The sequence below is a fragment of the Peromyscus leucopus genome, chromosome 8b, assembly GCF_004664715.2.
Source record: "Peromyscus leucopus breed LL Stock chromosome 8b, UCI_PerLeu_2.1, whole genome shotgun sequence".
Taxonomy (NCBI): domain Eukaryota; kingdom Metazoa; phylum Chordata; class Mammalia; order Rodentia; family Cricetidae; genus Peromyscus; species Peromyscus leucopus.
Window position 1 is genome coordinate 101,185,556 of NC_051086.1, and position 19,597 is coordinate 101,205,152.

The window sequence follows — 19,597 nt, forward strand, 5'->3', positions numbered from 1 at the left end:
TAAGATCTTCCCCCGTAGCCCAGGCTGGCCCAGAACCCATTCATGCTCACTCAGCCTGGGATCGCAGGCATGCATTACTGTGCCTGACTACTTTTCTTAATTTCTCTTTGCTTATAGGTTTGTTGTTACCTGTTCCCGAAATCCAGAGGTTTTTTTTTTTTTTTTTTTTAAGGTGTTTTTTTTTTAAGACAGGGTTTCTCTGTGTAGCCCCAGCTGCCCTGTAACTCATTCTGTAGACCAGGCTGGCCTCGAACTCAGATGCATCTGCCTCTGCCTCCTGAGTGCTGAGACAACAGGTGTGTGACACTACCTCCCGGCCCCAAAGTCTTTATTTTGGCTCTTTATTACCTAAATCTAGTATATGGTGTCTGAAGATAAGCAGAAGTCAGTATCCATTTTTTTTAGGCGGTTAGCACCATTGAAGCTTTGTAGCACTGTATCTTCTGTGTATTTTAAAGAACAAATTAAAGAATACATTTCATATCCGAGCAACTTAAGGAAGCCAAAGAAATATTTCCTTTGAATTTGCAGATTTATCACTGCCTAATAAATGAAACCAGGACCTTCAAGATGGCTTAAGTGCCCCTCTGTTCAAGATATATGTATGTAGTAAGCTGGATATGGTGGTGTATGTAGCCTTTAATCCCAGCCCTTGGGAGGCGAGGTGGGGGACCTCTGAGTTCAAGGCCAGCCTCTACTATAATAAGTTTCAGGACAGCCAGAGCTGTGCAGAGAGACCCTGTCTACAAAAGAAAAGGAAAACAAATAGGTGTAGTAAGGGAGGAGAGACGTGTAGTGGGGTGCTGAGGCCTGCTGTGTGTGTGTGTGTGTGTGTGTGTGTGTGTGTGTGTGTGTGTGTGTGTAATCCCAGGACATGGGAGGCTCAAGCAGGAAAATTGTGGGTTCAAGGCCAGCCCTGGCGATATAGTGATGTAACAACTGTCCACATAGCTAATCTATACATTTATATAATGTATTTGTATAACTAAATTGTGTATATGTAATAGGGCTGAGAAGTGACCCAAAAATGTTCAGGTGAGTAAAATAAATCCTATGTAAGGAAATTCTAACTCCACTTGTTATTTATAGCAAAGAAATGCCATTCAGCTTCCAGAAGTTGTAGTGGAATAGACTGCTTAACCTAGACCCCTGGAACAGTTCTCCAGGGCTGGATCCTGACCTAATGACTGGTTGAACTGAGGCGACTCACTCACTGCAATTTTGTTTTCTATGAAGTGAGGCTGTGTAGTAATGCCTTCTTCCTATAGCGTCTAGACTAGAGGAGGAGGAGGACTGTGAAGTCCTCAGGGCAGAGCTTGGTAATATTCTCCGTTGTCAAAACCAGTACCTGGAGCTGGGCAGTGGTGGCGCATGCCCTTAATTCTAGTACTTGGGAGGCAGAGGCAGGCGGATCTCTGTGAGTTCAAGGTTAGCCTGGGTGACAGAGTGAGTTCCAGGACAGACTCCAAAGCAACATAGAGAAAACCTGTCTTGGAAAAAAACAAGACAACAACAACAACAACAAAAGGTACCTGGAATCATGTTATAGGCAAGCTAGCTGAAAGAAACACGATACAAATGTTCAATACAAGACAGATGTGGTGGAACATGCTTGTAATCCCATCAGTGTCCTGGGACAGACAGACAGACAGGAGTGTTGCTGCAGGTTTGAGACCAGCCAGGGCTAGATTTAGAGACCCTGTCATAACAATCAAAAACCAGCCAGTGTTAGGTTGTATTCCTGTAATCCTAGCACTTGGGACACTGCAGCAGGATTGCTGTGAGTTCAAGCTCAGCCTAGGTTGTGCAGTGAGTTTCAAGCCAGCCAGGGCTACATAGTAGGACCACATCTCTCCATCAATAACTAATATATTTATAAAGTAAATGTATATTTCTGTATGTTACATAAGTGAAAACTTTAATGTGGTCTTTAAAGATATAAACAATTCTGACTAAAGTCTATGGAATTTTCTACAAAATTTAAAAATTTACATATTACGGATAGAATTTTACATTATTTTATTTTGTGCATGCATATGTATATATATATATATATATGACATACCACAGTGTGAGTGTGGAGGTCAAAGGACAGCTTTCAGGAGTTGGTTCTCCCCTTCCACAGTGTGGGTTCTGGGGACTGAACTTGGGTCGTCAGGCTTTACCTCATGAGCTGTCCGGCTGGCTGGCCCTAAGTAGAATTGGAAAAGTGAACTTTTGAGCTATTACTTAAGGTTTTTGTTCTTTTCCTTTCTGTACGTTGTGTGAGCAGCTTGGCAATTATTTACGGCGTGTTCTCTGCTTCCAATTTGATTACTCCATCCGTGGTTGCCGTTGTAGGACCTCAGCTCTCTATGTTTGTCAGTGGCTTGTTTTACAGGTGAGTGGCTCTTCCTCCACTTCTCTTGTTTAATTTAGGACACTTGAGCCCGTCTTTCAAGCACAGTAGAAAGTAGTTATTTTAGGGATTCGGTGCTATGCTTTTTGCTGAGGAACACTGTATTTCTAACTGATACTCGTCAAGGTGGATTTGTGTTTGAGACAGGGTCTCACTATAGCCCAGTCCCAGGCTGTCCCTGAACTGCCGATCCTCCTGGCTCGGCCTTTAAAGTTTGGTATTATCCGGCTCCTCCGTGTCTGGCAGATACCAGCTTTTGTCTTACTCTTAATAATTAGAATGCACAAATCTCCTTCTGTTAGGGTTGAAAAGAGCCTTCCTTGAAATAAGTTTCCTTTCTGTTAAAGTTGGTGAGCAGATTTATGTGAAATCGAGAAATGTCTCTGGCTCGAGCTTCTTCCTGCATTGAACTCATAGCAGAAGCTGCTGCAAACCTGTGAAATCGGCATTTACAGGCTTGAGGTGGTGAACAGCACTGAGTGGCTTGGGCTGCAGAAGGCTCAATGGCAGAGCACTCGCCCATCACACACAGAGGCCTGGGCTCTTCTGGAGGCAAAAAAACCAATTCACATTTATCCCTTTCCAAAAGCCCAAACCAAGAAAGTGCTTTCCGGGTCGAAGTTAAGGACGAGACCCTCTGAGCTGGCCCCTGGGTGGCGTGCTCAGCGTTCTCTTTCATGTACTGTTTGACTGTAATGCCCTGACCTGTTGTATTTTAGCATGTACATTGCCGTTTTTATCCAGCCTTTCCCATGGTCCTTCTACACAGCGTCTGTGTTCATTGGAATTGCAGCTGCTGGTGAGCATTGCTCTTTACCTGCTTCCCCGGGGTATGGGTGCTGTTTACATGTTAGCACGGGAGACTGCCTGATGTCATTCCTTTGATAAACTTTTGGTTTGAATTTTAGTACTTTGGACAGCACAAGGAAATTGCCTGACAATAAATTCCGATGAGCACACAATCGGGAGAAACAGCGGCATTTTCTGGGCACTCTTACAGTCTAGGTAATCATCTCTGTGGAGCTCAGTCTGTCCTTGGGTTTCTTTCTGACATCATTTACAGCTCTTTATTGTGTGGGGTGCAGATTCATATCTATGAATTACATAAAACACATGGAACTGTTTTCCTAAAAGTTAAAATTAGCAAACAAAATATTAACCTCCATGTATGTAGCAGCCTCTGTGTTTTAGGCCTTTTGCATTATTGGTTTAATTTCATGTTCTCTTCACACAGACTTAGGAGGTAGAAGGTATTTTCTGTAATCTGCAGATGAGAAAAGGGAGACTAAAAGTTAACCCATGTAGATATGATTATCTGTAGTTCCTTAGCCACGTCCTTCCTGCCACGCTGCCCCGCCTGATAGCTATTAATAAATAAACCAAATTCAGAAGAGCGAACGGTGGCACCGGTTCTGAACAGTACAGCAAGCAGATGTTTCCTAAGAAAAAGCGCAGCAGTCATTCTGCTCAGGACCGTGAGTTTCACTAGAAATAGTGCATGGACCTGTAATCCCAGCACTCGGGAAGCAGAGGCAGGCGGACACAGTGAGTTCAAGGCCAGCCTGGGGGCCATGGATGGCTCCGTGGATAAAAGCTTGTCACCAGACCTGATGACTTGAATTCTGTCCCAAGGCCCTCGTGGTAGGAGGCGGCAGTTGCCCTCTCACCCCGCTTGTCTGCAGTGGCACTGGCACACCTCCTCCACATACAGAAACCAAGTGTAATAAACAGTTTTCAGAAAGAGGTTTGATTTTTCACAAGACTTAAGTTTGACCGTTTAGTTGATGGTAGGGATGTATGTGTGGTTTTTTGTTTGGTTGGGAATCTCACTAGGCTGGCCTTGAACTCCTCCTCCGCTCAGTGTGATTATTTTGCTTCAAGCCTCCCAAGTAGCTGAGACTATAGGTACACCCCACGGTGCCTGGTTAGGAAAGAGGAGAATCCGTGAGTGCCCGTTCCTCAGGAAAGTCTGCCAAACAGTTGGAGGTGGCTATTTGAATCACAAGCTTGTTCACAGAGTCCTTAAATTTTAGGATTTTAAAAGTAGCGTAAGTTTGTCTCCAGTACGTGGAGAGTCCCAGTAAGTCCCACGTGTCAAAGTGAGTCAAGGCCTCTAGGGCGGTGCTGAGTCAGGTCACTGTCATGTGCATCTGGGCGATCAACGTCTCAGAAAAAGTCCGGTGGAGTTGATACTGTTAAGTAACCTAGGGCAGGCAGTTTTCTACACTATCCTCTTTCCCTCTTCAAATAATGGGAGTGATGTTTTAAAAGCCCCAAGTATGAACTGGGCACAGTCCTCAACCTCTTTCATCCCAGTACTTGGAGGCAGAGGCAGGTAGATCTCTTGAGTTCCAGGCCAGCCAGAGACCCCGTTTCAAATAAATAAGTAAACATACCACCCCCACCCCCACCCCCAGGATGCCAGTGATTCGCCAGCATCTTCTCCCTTTCTCCCCAACAGCTTGTTCTTTGGAAATCTCTACATATATTTTGCCTGGCAAGGGAAAACTCAAATTTCAGGTTGGTCTTATTCACGTTGCTTTATTGACATGGTCTTGAAAGCAGAACAGTAGTTCTCCAGAAATGCCCGTCACTGCTCTGTCATTCCAGTGACCTTTAGCACACTGAAGTTCCTTCAGATGTTTGCTTTGCCTAAGCTTTTGCCCCAGATTTATTAAATGAAGGTCTGAGTTCATGGCTGTGCTTTGCAGGGCACCTCCAAGAAAGCAGAAGGTCCCGGTGAGGGTGCACGTGCTAGCCAGGCTCCCGAGGGTGTGAGTGGTCAGTGGCTGGACCTGTGTCCTCCTTCAGTTAGGAGAGGCGGTTCTGTGCTGGTCCTGTTGTGTCTTTGGCTTGTCAGTGTTTCTCCATCTGAGAGACGAAGGAAGTGGCTGCTGCTTCCTAATTTTTTACTGATGCCTTAAAAGAAAAATGTAATGAGGAAGTGTTCTGCTGCCTAGCGACAAGGGCATGGCACTAATTGGCACTGTTTCACCTGTGCCGTCCACTCTCTCCTTTGTCCCTAGAGAACGACCGAAGGACAGTGTTCATTGCCCTGACGGTGATAAGCCTCGTGGGAACAGTTCTGTTCTTTCTCATTCGGAAACCAGATCCTGAGAATGTCCTTGGAGAAGAAGAGTCTTGCGATGACCAGGACATGGAAGCCACTGAGTAAGACGCCTGGAACATTCTTCTTCATGTTACAGTAGATTTTGAGCTCTGGTCTAGGGATTACTAGACTATTGACCACGGCTGACATGATACTCTCTGACAGATGGACATGGGGGGACCTTTTAAACAAAGATGGAGGAGATTCATGGATGACAGAAGGGAAAGGCTGTCTGTGGAAGAGAGGCCGTGAAAGGTCCTTCAGGCCTTCCACAGCTGCAGGTGACCCTCACCGTAGCAAATGTCCTGTCCTGTCTCTAGGCCACAATTTCCCCGGGCGAGGCTGGGCCAATAGGAGAGGGGACAGATGCCTTCAGTCCTGTGCTTGTGGCCCAGTTCTCCAGCACCCCCATGCTGTGATGGGGGCCAGAGGCAAAGCCCCTGCAGCTCTCAAGGACCAGGCTCCTGTGCTGATCTGAACAGGAGGTTTCCAATGCTGTAACTATTGAGCACATCTCTTTCTGATGTTGAGACAGGCTGTCACTACGTAGCTTAGGCTAGCCTAGACTTGAGACCCTCCTGCATCAGCCTTCTGCTGCTGGGATCCCACAGGAGTGCCAGCCCACCCAGTCACCTCAGCATATTTCAATAGTGACATTATTTCGGGTATGACAGGTCACCAAGCATAGTGCACATGCCTGTGATCCCAGTACTTGGGGGCGGAGGTAGGATAATTAGAAATTGAAAGTCACCCTCTACTGCACAGCGAGTTCGAGTCCAGCCTGGGCTATGTTACACTTGTTTCAAAAGCTAAACAAACCAAAAATCCTAGGTGATTTGTCTGCAGTATCATTTAGATTCAAGGTGGGGGAAAAGAAAAAATTAAAATTTTAAATTTCTTTTTAAGATTTATTTTATTTATTTATTTATTTATTTATTTATTTATTTATTTATTAATTTATTATGTATGCAGCATGTATGTCTGCAGGCCAGAAGAGGGCACCAGATCTCATTATAGATGGTTGTGAGCCACCATGTGGTTGCTGGGAATTGAACTCAGGACCTCTGGAAGAGCAGTCAGTGCTCTTAACCTCTGAGCCATCTCTCCAGCCCCCTAATTTTGTTTTTGAGTTGGTAAATTAGGAAGATTTTTCTTACAGCTTTTCATTTGTTGTTAAAACGTACGCATTGTAGGCCAGGTGGTGGTGGCGAACGCCTTTTAATCCCAGCACTCGGGAGGCAGAGCCAGGCGGATCTCTGTGAGTTTGAGGCCAGCCTGGTCTATAGAGTGAGATCCAGGACAGGCACCAAAACTACACAGAGAAACCCTGTCTCGAAAAACCAAACCAAAACAAACTTTTGCATTGAGCATTCTGTGTTGCCATTTATTTATTTGGGTTTTTTTTTTTTTGTTGTTGTTGTTGTTGTTGTTGTTGTTGTTTTGTTTGATTGGTTTTGGTTTTTTGGTTTTTTTTTTTTAAAAGGCCGGGTCTCACTCTGTAGCCCTGGCTGTCCTAGAACTCACAGAGATCCTCGTGCTCTGCCTCCCAAGTGCTGAGATTAAAGGTGTGGGCCACTCTGCCCTGCTTCTGTGTTGCCTTTTTAATAAATAAACAAACACGCATAGAACTCCAGTTGAAAACTTGCACTGAGTATTTAAAGTGAAGGAGAGGAGAGTTGAGTATATGTCACACACACAGTCATGCACAGCACAAGAGGTTTCTGTTAGTGACAGACTGCTATATGACAGTGGAGCCATAAGATGATGTCACCTAACAAGGCTAGCCTACTGTGTTGTGTGAGTGCAGTCTGGGATTGGTTCTCAGCTCTGTAGCGTTAGTCAGCAGGTACTGGAGAAGGGCATGGGTACCTGTGGGAAAGTGTAGTTCTTAGGAACGATGCTCAGCCTGATCAGCGGTCTCGAAACTTCTGGGCCTTTGTTTTGCAGATAATGCTGACCTTGTGCCAACCCTAGCAGAGGACAGGCCCCTGCTCTTATAGGACTTAGTTTTAGAGGTGGTAGAAGTAATACACCTGTAAGAGAACACCAGAGTGCTCTAACCATGGGATCGTCGTGTTTTTATCCTTATGTCAGGAGATCTTTACTAACTTTATTTTTATTGTTCTTTTTTTTTTTTTTGGTTTTTCGAGACAGGGTTTCTCTGTGTAGTTTTTGGTGCCTGTCCTGGATCTCGATCTGTAGTTGAGGCTGGCCTAGAACTCACAGAGATCCACCTGGCTCTGTCGCCCAAGTGCTGGGATCAAAGACATGCACCACCACTGCTCGGAAACTTTGAATTTTTAATACATTTATTTGTTTATGTGTATGTGTATACATGTAGGCAGTCGTGGGTCATGACATAGGACACCCGTGCCAGAGGACGCTTTCAGGAGTCAGTTCTTTCCACCCTTGTGGGCCCCACAATAGCAACAAAGTATTTCTGTTTTACTCAAGTGTCTTTTTCAAAAAGGATGAGTGAGTGTGTGTAGTAAATTCATTAGGAGAAAGTCTTGTCCCATTGTCCAGAATGAGGAGATTCTGGGAGGCACAATAAGCGCCCTGGAGACCAGGGCCGAGACGAGTCCCTCATAGCAAAGAGCACTGAGACTCATTGGGATTACTTGGCGGGTCACATAGAGCCAGAGGTGTGGTTTGGGCTGGTTTGAGACAGGGTCTCACTACATAACTCTGGCTTCCCTGGAACTCACTATGTAGACCAGGCTGGCCTGGAACTCCCCAAGATCCACCTGCCTGTGACTCTGAAATTAAGGGAGTGTGACGGCAAACCCAGCTGAGGCTACAGATTTTACAAATCCAGACAGAAGTGGGGTGGCTGTTGATCACGGGCTGCTTTTGTTCTCGCTGTGGTTTCCAAGGGGGAACAGTCTGATTTTATTTTCCTAGGTCTGCCCAGAACAACGTGGCAAAGGCAGTAGATGCGTTCAGTAAGTATTCTCTGTCTGAAATGCAAGAACTAGTCAGGAACACCTTCAGCATTTGCTTCCCCTCCCCCTGGTAACTTTGGACTAATGACCCCCAGTGTTTTCAGTCTTCCAGGTATGCACTTCTAAAATATGCTAGTTTTTCCACCAGTGTCTCTGATGTGGGGTGTGAAAAATCAGTGATAATGCTGCCCATCTGGGCGGGGGGCTCAGGTGTGGGGACCCTGTGTGTTGACTTTGGAGTTGAGAGCAGCTGCACTTGCCCACTGAGGATTTTTTCGGGCCATAGACTCGGGTAAACTTTGCGTGTGGTTCCTTACTGCCGTGCTCACGAGTGGTTTGGAGGGTTCTGTAGGAGGCCGAGATTGACACTTCCATTCCAGAGAAGAAAGCAGAGGTTTCCAGGACTTGGATGAGTCCACTCAGAGCTGTTCACAAGTAACCAAACAGTTCCTGGAGCATAGAGGAAATTGTACCTATTGGCTGTAAGATGGAGATGGGGAGCACTCCTTGCTCCTGAGGTTGGGAGTGGGCAGCTTAGCGGTTAGCAGCTGGGAATGTGATGATCAGTGTCCAGGCTGGAACTTGTACAAACAAGCACCATCTTACTGACTGGACAGCAGGTGTCAGGAAGTACCACCAAAGGTCAGCCAGATGGTCAGTAGGTGGATGGAGTAGGTTTGAGCCGGGGCTGACTTAGCAGGCAAAGTCAGTGATTCACACAGATCAAGCATTCCCTCAGACACAGACGGGCTTCTGACTCCAGCTTCTGCCCACAGCCTCTCAGCTTCTTTGCTTCCCAGGAGAGACTCTTGCGAAGGCCATTCTTCTCCATGGGAGCAGCCTGCTGTAAGCCATCAGCTCTCAGGACTTGCCAGTGCCTGTGGCCCTTGGGGATTTATGAGTTGTTAGGTCCCTTCTGCCAGCGTGGAGATTCTTGATCTCGTCACCTGTGGCCTGGCTCACACGGCACAAGGCCTGTTTTTAGAAAGGACCTAGGATGTGGATGCTGTCCTAGAGCTGTTTAAGTTGGCTCTCACACACTTCCTGTGTTTCAGAGATGCATTCATAATTACAAATTGGCGTTTGGCTGTCAGTAACTAAGTTATAGCCGGGTTCCTGACTAAAATGGGACTTACCACTGCTGGAACTCTGGCTTTCTGGTTTGTAGTCTAGGAACTTGTCTGCCAGAATATCCACCTGTGATCAGGGGGTCAGAGGACTGAAGTTAAACTCACAGGAACTGCAATTTAGCAACTTTTTTAGGCTGATTTTTCACTGTGTAGCCCAGGCTTGCCTGAAACCTATGAATCCTTCCATTTCAGCCTGTAATTCCAATTCTTGAGTCACAAGAGGTTCAGTTGTCATCCTCAGCTACTGAGGAATTCAAGACTAGCCTGGGATACAGGAGATTCTGTCTAAAGAAAAAAAAAAGACAAATTCAGATGAAACTTTGCGTGCATGGTAATCTAAGACTGTAAGCCTGACTCTGGAGACAGTGCCAGGGAGAGGGACTTGTTCAGACCGTCTCGTACTGCGAAGTAAGTTCCAGTACAGCTTGAGCCCCAGGGAGACCCTATCTTTGGGGGGGGGGGTGTTTTTTAGAAATGCATCTCATCCCTGCAGATCTCATGCACACAGCTCAGTGCAGAGGCAGACATCACAGTCTGCAAATAGCAGGACAGGGAAGCCCTGGGTCTGCAGTTGGTCTCTGTGGGTCAGGAAGCTCCAGGTGGTTCCAACCCAAGGACTCTGCTGACTGACTTCCTGTGTAGCCTGTCTGTAGTGTCTGCTCAAGTGGTTTATTGTCTTGTGAAATTCTGGTTTCTTTCCCCCTCCCCTCTTGTCATTAAGAGCTAAAAACACATTGAGGACAGTGTGTCTCCAGAACATATTTAAGCACTTGAAATAAACATTCTATTTACAGGGCAGACTTAGTTCATGCCTCATGCATTTTAATCTGAAAATTTAGGTTCTTTGTTTACTGGCTACAGCGATGAGAAGAATGTTCTGGCTGAAGGAAATGGTTTTTAGAACTTTTGGTTGCCAATTAAAATCTAGCTAAGTCTGCCCAATTTTTCTTCTTCCAGAAAAGTCTCTGAAGTTATGTGTCACCAAGGAGATGCTCCTTCTGAGCATCACGACTGCCTACACAGGTGTGTGCTGCTCTCTGCCCTAACTGCCTATGCGACCCCATGCCACTTCCCCAGGCTGCTCTCGGAGGCCAGCTGCAGCCAGAGCCTCTGACACAGTTTTGTTCACATGGCTGGTGTCTTCCTGGTGTCTGATGGAAGGCTGAGTCACACTGTCAGTCAGTCTTCATGTAGCATCAGGGCTCTACATAGCTATCTGAGTGACCTCCTCCTCCGTGAGATCTCCATGTGATTGACAGGAGAGCCAGGCCTCAGAGTGTCTAAAGGCCCCAAAAAGACAACAGGAAAAGCTGAACAACCTTTCCTGAGGGTCTGTCCTGGACCTAGCCTTGTAGCATTTCTACTCTGTTCTGTTGGTGACAGCCAATCACAGGGGCCGCCCTAATTCAGTGTGGGAGGATCAAAAAAAAAAAAAAAAAAAAAAAAAAGAGAGAGAGAGAAAAGAGAAAAAAAAGTTGTGGTTGGACTGGGATGTAATTGTGTAATTGAGTGGCAGAGCATTTGCCTAGCAGGCTCAGGGCCATGGAGGGCAAACCAAAGAACGGGCTGGGGAGCTGGGCGACAGTGGGGCATGCCTTTAGTCCCAGCACTAGGGAGGCAGAGCCGGGCAGATCTCTGTGAGTTCAAAGCCAACCTGGTCTACAGAGTGAGTGCCAGGACAAAACTACACAGAGAAACCCTGTCTCGAAAAAACAAAACAAAAACAGGCTGGAGAGATGGTTCAGCAGATAAGGCATTTGTTGCTCTTCTAGGGGGTCAGGTTTGGTTCTCAGCCCCCACATGGTGGCTCACATGTAACTCCAGTTCCTGTGGATCCAGCGCCCTCTTCTGGTGTCTGTGGACACTGCACGTAATGGTGCACAGACACAGCTACAGGCAGAACACCTGACACATAGTAAAGTGTAAATCTTACAACAACCCCAACCCAGTTTGAGCCTGATGTTGTGGCACATACTGACCAACCTTAGCTATGGAGTGAGACCTTGTCTCAAAAAACACCAGCAGCTGCAAGCAGCAGTTTTGGAGCCTAGGAAATGAGAGCAGGTGCCAGCATGGTCAGGTTCTGGGAAGGGTTCTGGCTGTCATCCTGCTGTGTGGTCACCGGGCTGGCAAGAGTAGGACGCAAGCCACTCTGGTGTGTCCTGTAAGAGTGATCCCAGGCTGGAGGGATGGCTCAGCGCTTAAGAGCTCTGCTTGTTTTTCCATAGGTCCTGAGTTCAATTCCCAGCAACCACATGGTGGCTCACAGCCATCTGTAATGAGATCTGATGCCCTCTTCTGGTCTGCAGGTGTACATGCAGATAGAGCACTGTATACGTAATAAATAAATAAATCTAAAAAAAAAAAAAAAAGTGCTTGATCCCATCATGAGGGACCATTGTGTGGGTCCATCACCTGAAGGTTGTGCCTGCAAAGCCACTTTGTGGGGAATTAAGTTTCCTGTAGGCTTTCGGAGAAGACTGTGGAAGCCCACAAAGGTTTCCTAGTGAGATCTGAGCTTGCTCTACACAGCAGGGCTGCATTAGGGGATGGATTGACCACATACATGGTCACCAGGTGTATGGAAGGATCTGCACTTGGCTGTGCCAGGGGGAGGTGTTTTGCTCCACCCCTTGGCATTTCTATAAATAGCCCTTTAGAAGCGACAGGAGGGGTTGGTGAATTTTGACCGAGGCCCTCCCAAGGCTATCCTATGTTTCTATCTGTGTTTCTCTCTCCTCTATATTTCTATCAAGTATTTCCCACTTCTCCCTGCTCAAGAGTGCCTGGGGGGAAAAAGTGGGGGCAGGCCCTCCACAGAGGCCTGTCTGGTCATTTATGTGGCATAAAGCTGCCCCATGGAAAGCACTTTCGCCTCTGAGTCCTGGTTTCTGTGGTTTTGTCATATGTGTCAAGCTCAACTGCTACTAGACGCAAGCAGAAGTCCAGAAAGGAGACAGTGGCTGTCTATTGTAAAGTTGGTTTCTCTCCCCTCAGGTCTGGAGCTGACATTCTTCTCTGGGGTGTACGGGACCTGTATTGGGGCCGTAAACAAATTTGGGACAGAAGAGAAAAGCCTTATTGGACTCTCTGGAATTTTCATCGGCATTGGAGAAATTTTAGGTAGGTTTGTTTGCATTTTGTTTTTTAGTTTAAAAACCTTTTACTTGCTGGGCAGTGGTGGTGCACACCTTTAATCCCAGCACTTGAGAGGCAGATGGGTCTCTGAGTTCGAGGCCATCCTGGTTTACATAAATAGTTCTAGGATAGCTAAGGCTGTTACATAGTAAAACTGTCACAAAGAATAACAACAAAAAACCCTTTCATTCAAAGTCAGGCTGGAAAGCTGGTTCTGTAGGAGTTCAAGGTTAGTGTTAGTCTAGGCAATAAAAAGAGACCCTATTTCAATTTAAAAAAGGAAGGGGAGTCAGGTATGATGACTCATGACTGCATTCTTGAGTCTTCAGAGATGGAAATGGGATAATAGAGGAATTCACGGTCATCCTTGGTTGTATAGTGAGTTTGGGGTCAGCCTGGGCTACTTAAGAAAGAAAAACAAAAACATTTTGTTATAATAAAGATAGGAATCTTAAGTCTATCGTCCTTGAGTTTGTGTTTTCACCTTTTTTATTCAAATGGTATATTTTATTTTTCTATCATCACTATTTTCTTTTAACTTATTTGTGTATATATGTGGTGTGTGCACACAGGCCAATAGAGGGCGTCTAGAGTCCTCTATAACTCTCCATCTATTTCTTTGAGACAGGGTCTCTCCCTAACCTCAGAGCTCACAATTTATTGGATAGGCTGGAAGCCATTGTGACACCCGAACCCCCCCACCCCTCCCACCCCAGCCCTCCTTGTTGCTTGGGTGATGGGATCAGAATCCTGGTCACAGGGATGGGGCCTGGGCAGGAGGTGTGCTGTTCGGCAGCCTTGGTTACACCATGGTCAGCTGTTAGAGTTCTGGTTCTGCAAGGTGGTTCCAAGAATTCCTTATTGCTTGAGGGGACAGCCGGGTTCTCATGGAATGAGTGCTCGTGCTTGGGGTGATGTCATACAAGGTGACTGTCTGCAGGGCTCTGCTGTCTCTACAGTTTAGATAGATGGCAAGAGACCTGCTGGTACCTTGGTGTGGTCTGGACTAGGGTACTGACGGAAAGGTACCGCAGGACTCCTGGCTTTGGGCTGGAATGAGACAGCTCATGAGACAGACTGAGGCTTGGGTCCCCTCAGTTTCCACAGACTCTCATTGTGATCTGTGTGTGTGCGTTTGTGTGTGTGTGTGTGTGTGTGTGTGTGTGTGTGTGTGTGTGTGTGTGCAGAGCAGCAGGGACTGCTGGGAAGTAAAGGTGGGGCCAGGCCTTCCCCACCTTCAACTTCCCGGGGGCACAGGTGAGTTGGCGCTGTCGACAAAAGCAGTTTCTACGTGCCAGTGACAGTCCTACAGCTCACCCACACTTCAGACAATCACAAGCCTGGGGGTCCCCAGGCCACCCTCTCTCACTTGGCTTCAAATTCAGGGTTAGAAATAGCTCACAGAATCCAGGAAAACGCTGTGTACTCTGTTGTTCGTTAAGAACAAGAATGCAGGTTAGCAGAGCGCTAGGGACTCCAAGCTGTGTTCCAGAGGGGCTGTGCTGGCAATGTGGGCACAGGCGGCTGGGTGCAGTGTGGCGTCTCATTGTGTGACCGCCAGATCCCAGGGCAGGGTGACGTGCACATCAGTGCCTGAAGTACTTACCATTTCTTTGTGTTACAGGACTTGCCAGATCCTTTCTGCTAGCTCTTTTGCAACCTACAGAAATTGTCATTAACCGTAGTTACCCCCACTGTGTCACAGAACTGTGTAACTTTTCTTTTCTTTCTGAGATAGTCTTGCTCTGTGTGGCTCTGGGCTGACCTGGAACTCATATACAACAGGCTAGTCTCAAGCTTGTTGCAAGTGTATACCACCAAACCCTGTTTACATTAATTTTTTTTTGTTTTGTTTTGTTAAATTTATCTTTATTATTTTGTGTGTATGGGGGGTATATGCACATGAATTCGAGTGCCCACAGAGGTCAGAGGTGTCAGATTCCCCTGGGACTGGGATTATAGGCAACTGGAAGCCATCTGAAGTAGGTGATAAGAATTGAACTCAGGTCCTTAGAAAGAGCAACATGACCTCTTAACCAACCACTGAGCCATCTTTCCAACCCAACATTAGTAGGCTTTTTTGTTTTGTTTTTGTTTGTTTGTTTGTTTGTTTTGGTTTTTCAAGACAGGGTTTCTCTGTAGCTTTGGAGCCTGTCCTGGAACTGGCTCTGTAGACCAGACTGGCCTCGATCCTCCTGCCTCTGCTGGGATTAAAGGCATGTGCCACCACTGCCCGGCTTACATTAGAAGTTTTTTAACAGGCTGGAGAGATGGCTCAGAGGTTCAGAGCACTGACTGTTCTTCCAGAGGTCCTGAGTTCAATTCCCAGCACCACATGATGGCTCATAACCATCTGTCATGAGATCTGGTGCCCTCTTCTGGCGTGCAGACATACATACAAACAGAACACTATATACATAATAAATAAATAAATCTTTTTAAAAAGTTTTTTAACTGCTAACTTTTTAAAATTTTTCATGGTCAGAATTAAACCTGGAGCCTTGTGTATACTAGACCAAACAGTCCACCACTGAGCTAGCTGCTTACCCTACTCCAGTTTTAAAACTCTGAGATAGAATCTCATGGAGTTTGCCCAGGCTGGCTTTGAACTCACTGTAGTTGGGTCAGGCCTTGAATTTTTGCTCCTCGCCCCCTTAGTCTCCTCAGTCATTAGGCCTCACAGACAAGCCATGCGAGCTCTTAGGGTGGCCCTTCCTGAGAGCATTTGTCATCACTCCGTGCACTTATGGCACTCTGCAGTTTCACAGTGATTGCTTCTAGTCATGACAAGCTGGACAAACTGTGATACAACAAGCATCTGAGAGTTCATTCCCTGCCTCCATATTATAGCCTGCGACCGGTTCTGGGATGGGTGGAAACTTTGAAGTGTTCGTGTGTCTTCATCTGCAGGTGGAAGCCTCTTTGGTCTGCTGAGCAAGAATAATCGCTTCGGCAGAAATCCAGTCGTGCTGCTGGGCACGCTGGTGCACTTTGTCGCCTTCTACTTGATCTTTCTCAACATGCCTGGAGATGCACCCATCGCCCCAGTGGAGGGAACTAACAGCAGTGCGTACATCAGGCCCAGGTATCCTAGTGGTTTAAGGGTAGGCGGGAGGAGTGGACGGCTGGAGGTTTGAAGTGGAGCACTTAGTCCTCCTCAGAGTCTGTCGGCTTTCTGTGGTCATGTGTCAAGTGGTGATGGAGCCAGGAGGAATTAAAGCAGGGATCCAGAGCATCCCTTGATCTGTGCAGGAGTGCAGAGACATCTGATCAGAATTTCATTCTCGGCATCTTGAGCAGTGACACTCCAGTGTTAGCGGAGGGTCAAAGAGGAATGGCCGAGGCAGACCGTCAGCCGAGTGGTCGGCCTCGTGTAAGGCTGTTGATTCATTGCCTTGACTCGTAATTCATTAGAGATGCAGTGTCTGGATAAACCCACAACCCAAGGGAGCCCAGCCCAAAGGCAGTCTTTGCTTTCCAAAGAGAGTAGATCAGAGTTTGCTGGAATGCAAAGGTCAGCCTGGAGAGATGGCTCAGTGGTTAAGAGCACTGGCTGTTCTTCCAAAGATCCTGAGTTCATTTCCCAGCAACTACATGGTGGCTCACAACCATCTGTAATGAGATCTAGCACCCTCTTCTGGCATGCAGGCAGAACACTGCATACATAATAAATAAATCTTAAAAAAAAAAAAAAAAAAAAAAAAAAAGAATGCAAAGGTCTGTGCATTTAAGCATAATTTCTTACTGTACAAATTCTAGTAGGTGGGCTGGATTCATAACACTGTGAGTGTGAAATGTTTGTCTGGAATTTGGAAGGCCCCCGGGCTTAATACCTAATACCACAGAAAAGGCCTCAGAAATGTTAGTATTTATTTCTTTTTTGGGGTATGTGTGCACATTTGTGACCTTAGCTCTGAGGAGGCTGAGGCTGGAGGGTCATGCCTTCCAGGCCAGCCTGGGTTCTGTGGTGGTGCCCTGTCGCAAAGCAGGGCTGAGAAGTAGTACAGTGGTAGAGTAGTCACCTAGCATCGGGAGTCCCTGGACTCAACCCCAGCAGCCCCTTCACCAAGTAAAACAAAAACAAGTGTGAACGGCTTTTGTTGAGTGTGGTTTCTATATTCTAGTGGTACTAAATATTGGTGCTACACATTACATTTATTTTAAAGGTTCATTTTTTTCGCCGGCCAGTGGTGGCGCACGCCTTTAATCCCAGTACTCGGGAGGCAGAGCCAAGTGGATCTCTGTGAGTTCGAGGCCAGCCTGGTCTACTGAGCGAGTTCCAGGAAAGGCGCAAAGCTACACAGAGAAACCCTGTCTCGGAAAAAAAAAAAAAAAATTTCATTTTTTTAAAATTTTATTATTTTTGGTTTTACAAGATAGTTTTGGCTGTCCTGGAACTCAGTATGTAGACCAGGATGGCCTTGAACTCACAGAGGTCTGCCTGACTGCCTTCTGAGTGCTGGCATTAAAAGCATGTGCCTGGCCTATTTTTTATTTAAATTATATATATGTGCATGTGGGGTGCCTGTGGAGTTCAGAAGAGGGCGTCGGGTCCTCTGGGCATTGGAAGTGGGTTCTGGGAGCCAAGCTCAGCCCCTTGCAGCAGCAGCAGCAGCAGCAGCACATGCCCTAACCACTGAGCCGTCTTTCCAGTCCTGTGTCTACTTTTCTTCTCTTCAGCAAAGAAGTCGCCCTTCTCTGCAGTTTTCTGCTGGGCCTGGGAGACAGCTGCTTCAACACGCAGCTGCTCAGCATTTTGGGTTTTCTCTACTCGGAAGACAGCGCGCCAGCCTTCGCAGTCTTCAAGTTTGTCCAGGTAACCTCTGGATTGCGCTGCGGTCCTTGTCTTCGCCTTGTCCTTGCCACCCCTCCCGTGGGTTTCCAGTGAAAGCTGGGCACCCCGGAAAGAGGACTGAAGTAGAGCCCGGCTGCAGCAGCCCGGCTGGGTGAGAGTGGTTCGTGGCTGTGTTTGTTTTTTGAGACAGGGTTTCTCTGTGTAGCCCTGGCCTGGAACTCACTCTGTAGCCCAGGCTGGCCTTGAACTCACAGAGATCCGCCTGCCTCTGCCTCCTGAGTGCTGGGGTTAAAGGCGTGCGCCGCCATGCACAGCTGGGTGAGAGATTTTCATGCTGGTCTCTGCACTCAGGGGAAAGGTACAAGATCCTTCTCATCGCCCAGACCCACACTTCTCTCTCTACTTTATCGTATTTCTGTAGCGCCCACAGCGTCCTTGATTGTGGCTGTCAGGCAAGTTCGGGTACAGTCGTGAGCTGGTGACCAGTGAAGTCTGTCTCCATGGGCACCACCAGCGCAGGTGTTCTTTGGGGCAGAAGCAGCAGGCTGACGGGAGCTGCTGAGGCCCCGGGTCCACTCGGTGATTCCTCTTGTTTTTTCTAGTCCATCTGCGCAGCTGTGGCTTTCTTCTACAGCAACTACCTCCTCCTCCACTGGCAACTCCTGGTCATGGTGATATTCGGGTTTTTTGGAACCATTTCATTCTTCACTGTGGAGTGGGATGCTGCTGCCATTGTGGCCCGAGGCTCTGACTACCGAAGTATTTGACGAAGCCCACGTCTCCAGGAAACGCAGCTGGTCGCATTGCAGAGCCGGCTAATGTGGCTGCCTGTCATCATGCCCTAGCCGTTGGATGATGCTGAGTGTGGAAAACGAAAGAACCAACACTGTTAAGTCGGGCAGAGTTGGTATTAAAGTTTACAGGTCCTGGCAGTTTAAAGCTGGCAGAATAAGGGAATCCCCTTCAGAGATGTCTGTCCACCCATCTTCCTCATTTCCTTACAATCATGTCTTCCTCGTCCTCGTTCTCATGGAGAGATCCTGCCTTGATCGCCATGTGTCACTCAGGATTCTTGCTAGCTACGGAGTGTACTTCACCACTTAGGAACAGGAAGCAGGTCCCGCTCCATGTGTGGTCATGGGAATGAGTTTCAGATGTATAGTGAGGATGCTGAGACACAGTTGTTTTAAATAGGGTCTCACTGTGTGTAGCCCAGGCTGGCCTTGGACTTGCAACCCTCCTGCCTCCAGTGTTGGGGTTATGGAGAGTGCCCAGCACACAATTTAAAATGCACCAGTCTTTTCGAGATAGGATCTTGATATGCAGCCCTGGCTGGCCTAGACTTTGTACAGCAGACAGCGCTCCTGCCCTTGTCTCGAATGCTGCGAGGGTGAGAAGACACCACACACACTTGGCGTGAGACTTAACTTCTCTTGAAATGCTTTATTGAACAAGTTCTCTTACCTTACCATTCCTAGCAAGGAGTGGCCAGTTACGTGTCATGAAATGAAGTAAAGACTGTCATTTGTCAATTAATAAAAGCATATTTAGGGAAGTAAAGAATATTTACTGGGGGACTTTTGCTGTGGTTTTCCTGACAGTTACAATAAAAACCACCATCCTGGTGGGTTCTATGCGGCTATCCTGTCTGAGAGGATGCTTAAGTACTGTTGATGTCTTCCATAAGAGCTGACACTTTTACAATTGGGATAGTAAATAAAGCTCAAGATCAGGTCTTACTATGTACTCCAGGTTGGCCTCCAACTCTTACTCTTCCAGCCTCAACATCTGGCTCAAATTCACAAACTCGGTGTGTGTGTGTGTGTGTGTGTGTGTGTGTGTGTGTGTTGTGTATAAGTTTGAATAATCATTGCTGTATCTAATAAAGCATTGTTTTTGTTTGTTTGTTTTGGTTTTTCAAAGTAGGGTTGTCTCTGTGTAACAGCCCAGCTGTCCTGGAACTAGCTCTTTAGATTAGGCTGACCTTGAACTCACAGAGATCCACCTGCCTTTGCCTCCCAAGTGCTGGGGTTAAAGGTGTGCCACCACTGCCCAGCAGTTCTTTTTATTATTTCATTTGTG

The 19,597-nt window shown here is 46.9% G+C and overlaps 1 protein-coding gene across 7 annotated transcripts in view; it reads left to right on the forward strand.

Moving 5' to 3' along the window:
• Mfsd11 (major facilitator superfamily domain containing 11) overlaps nt 1–19,259 on the forward strand; it is a 23,511-nt gene extending 4,252 nt beyond the window's left edge. For 3 of the 7 annotated variants that reach the window (XM_037201286.1, XM_037201288.1, XM_028889755.2), the window contains exons 4-14: nt 2,273–2,380; nt 3,118–3,197; nt 3,307–3,403; nt 4,860–4,918; nt 5,425–5,569; nt 8,412–8,452; nt 10,540–10,605; nt 12,580–12,705; nt 15,631–15,805; nt 17,401–17,536; nt 18,118–19,259. In XM_037201286.1, coding sequence (XP_037057181.1) covers nt 2,273–2,380; nt 3,118–3,197; nt 3,307–3,403; nt 4,860–4,918; nt 5,425–5,569; nt 8,412–8,452; nt 10,540–10,605; nt 12,580–12,705; nt 15,631–15,805; nt 17,401–17,536; nt 18,118–18,282 — 1,198 coding nt within the window. In that variant the 3' untranslated portion in view covers nt 18,283–19,259. Of the gene's footprint in view, nt 1–2,272; nt 2,381–3,117; nt 3,198–3,306; nt 3,404–4,859; nt 4,919–5,424; nt 5,598–8,411; nt 8,453–10,539; nt 10,606–12,579; nt 12,706–15,630; nt 15,806–17,400; nt 17,537–18,117 lie in introns of those variants that run through there. The other 4 variants (XM_037201287.1, XM_028889757.2, XM_037201289.1 and 1 more) reach the window with 4 other exon arrangements.
• The last annotated feature ends 338 nt before the right edge of the window (nt 19,260–19,597 follow it).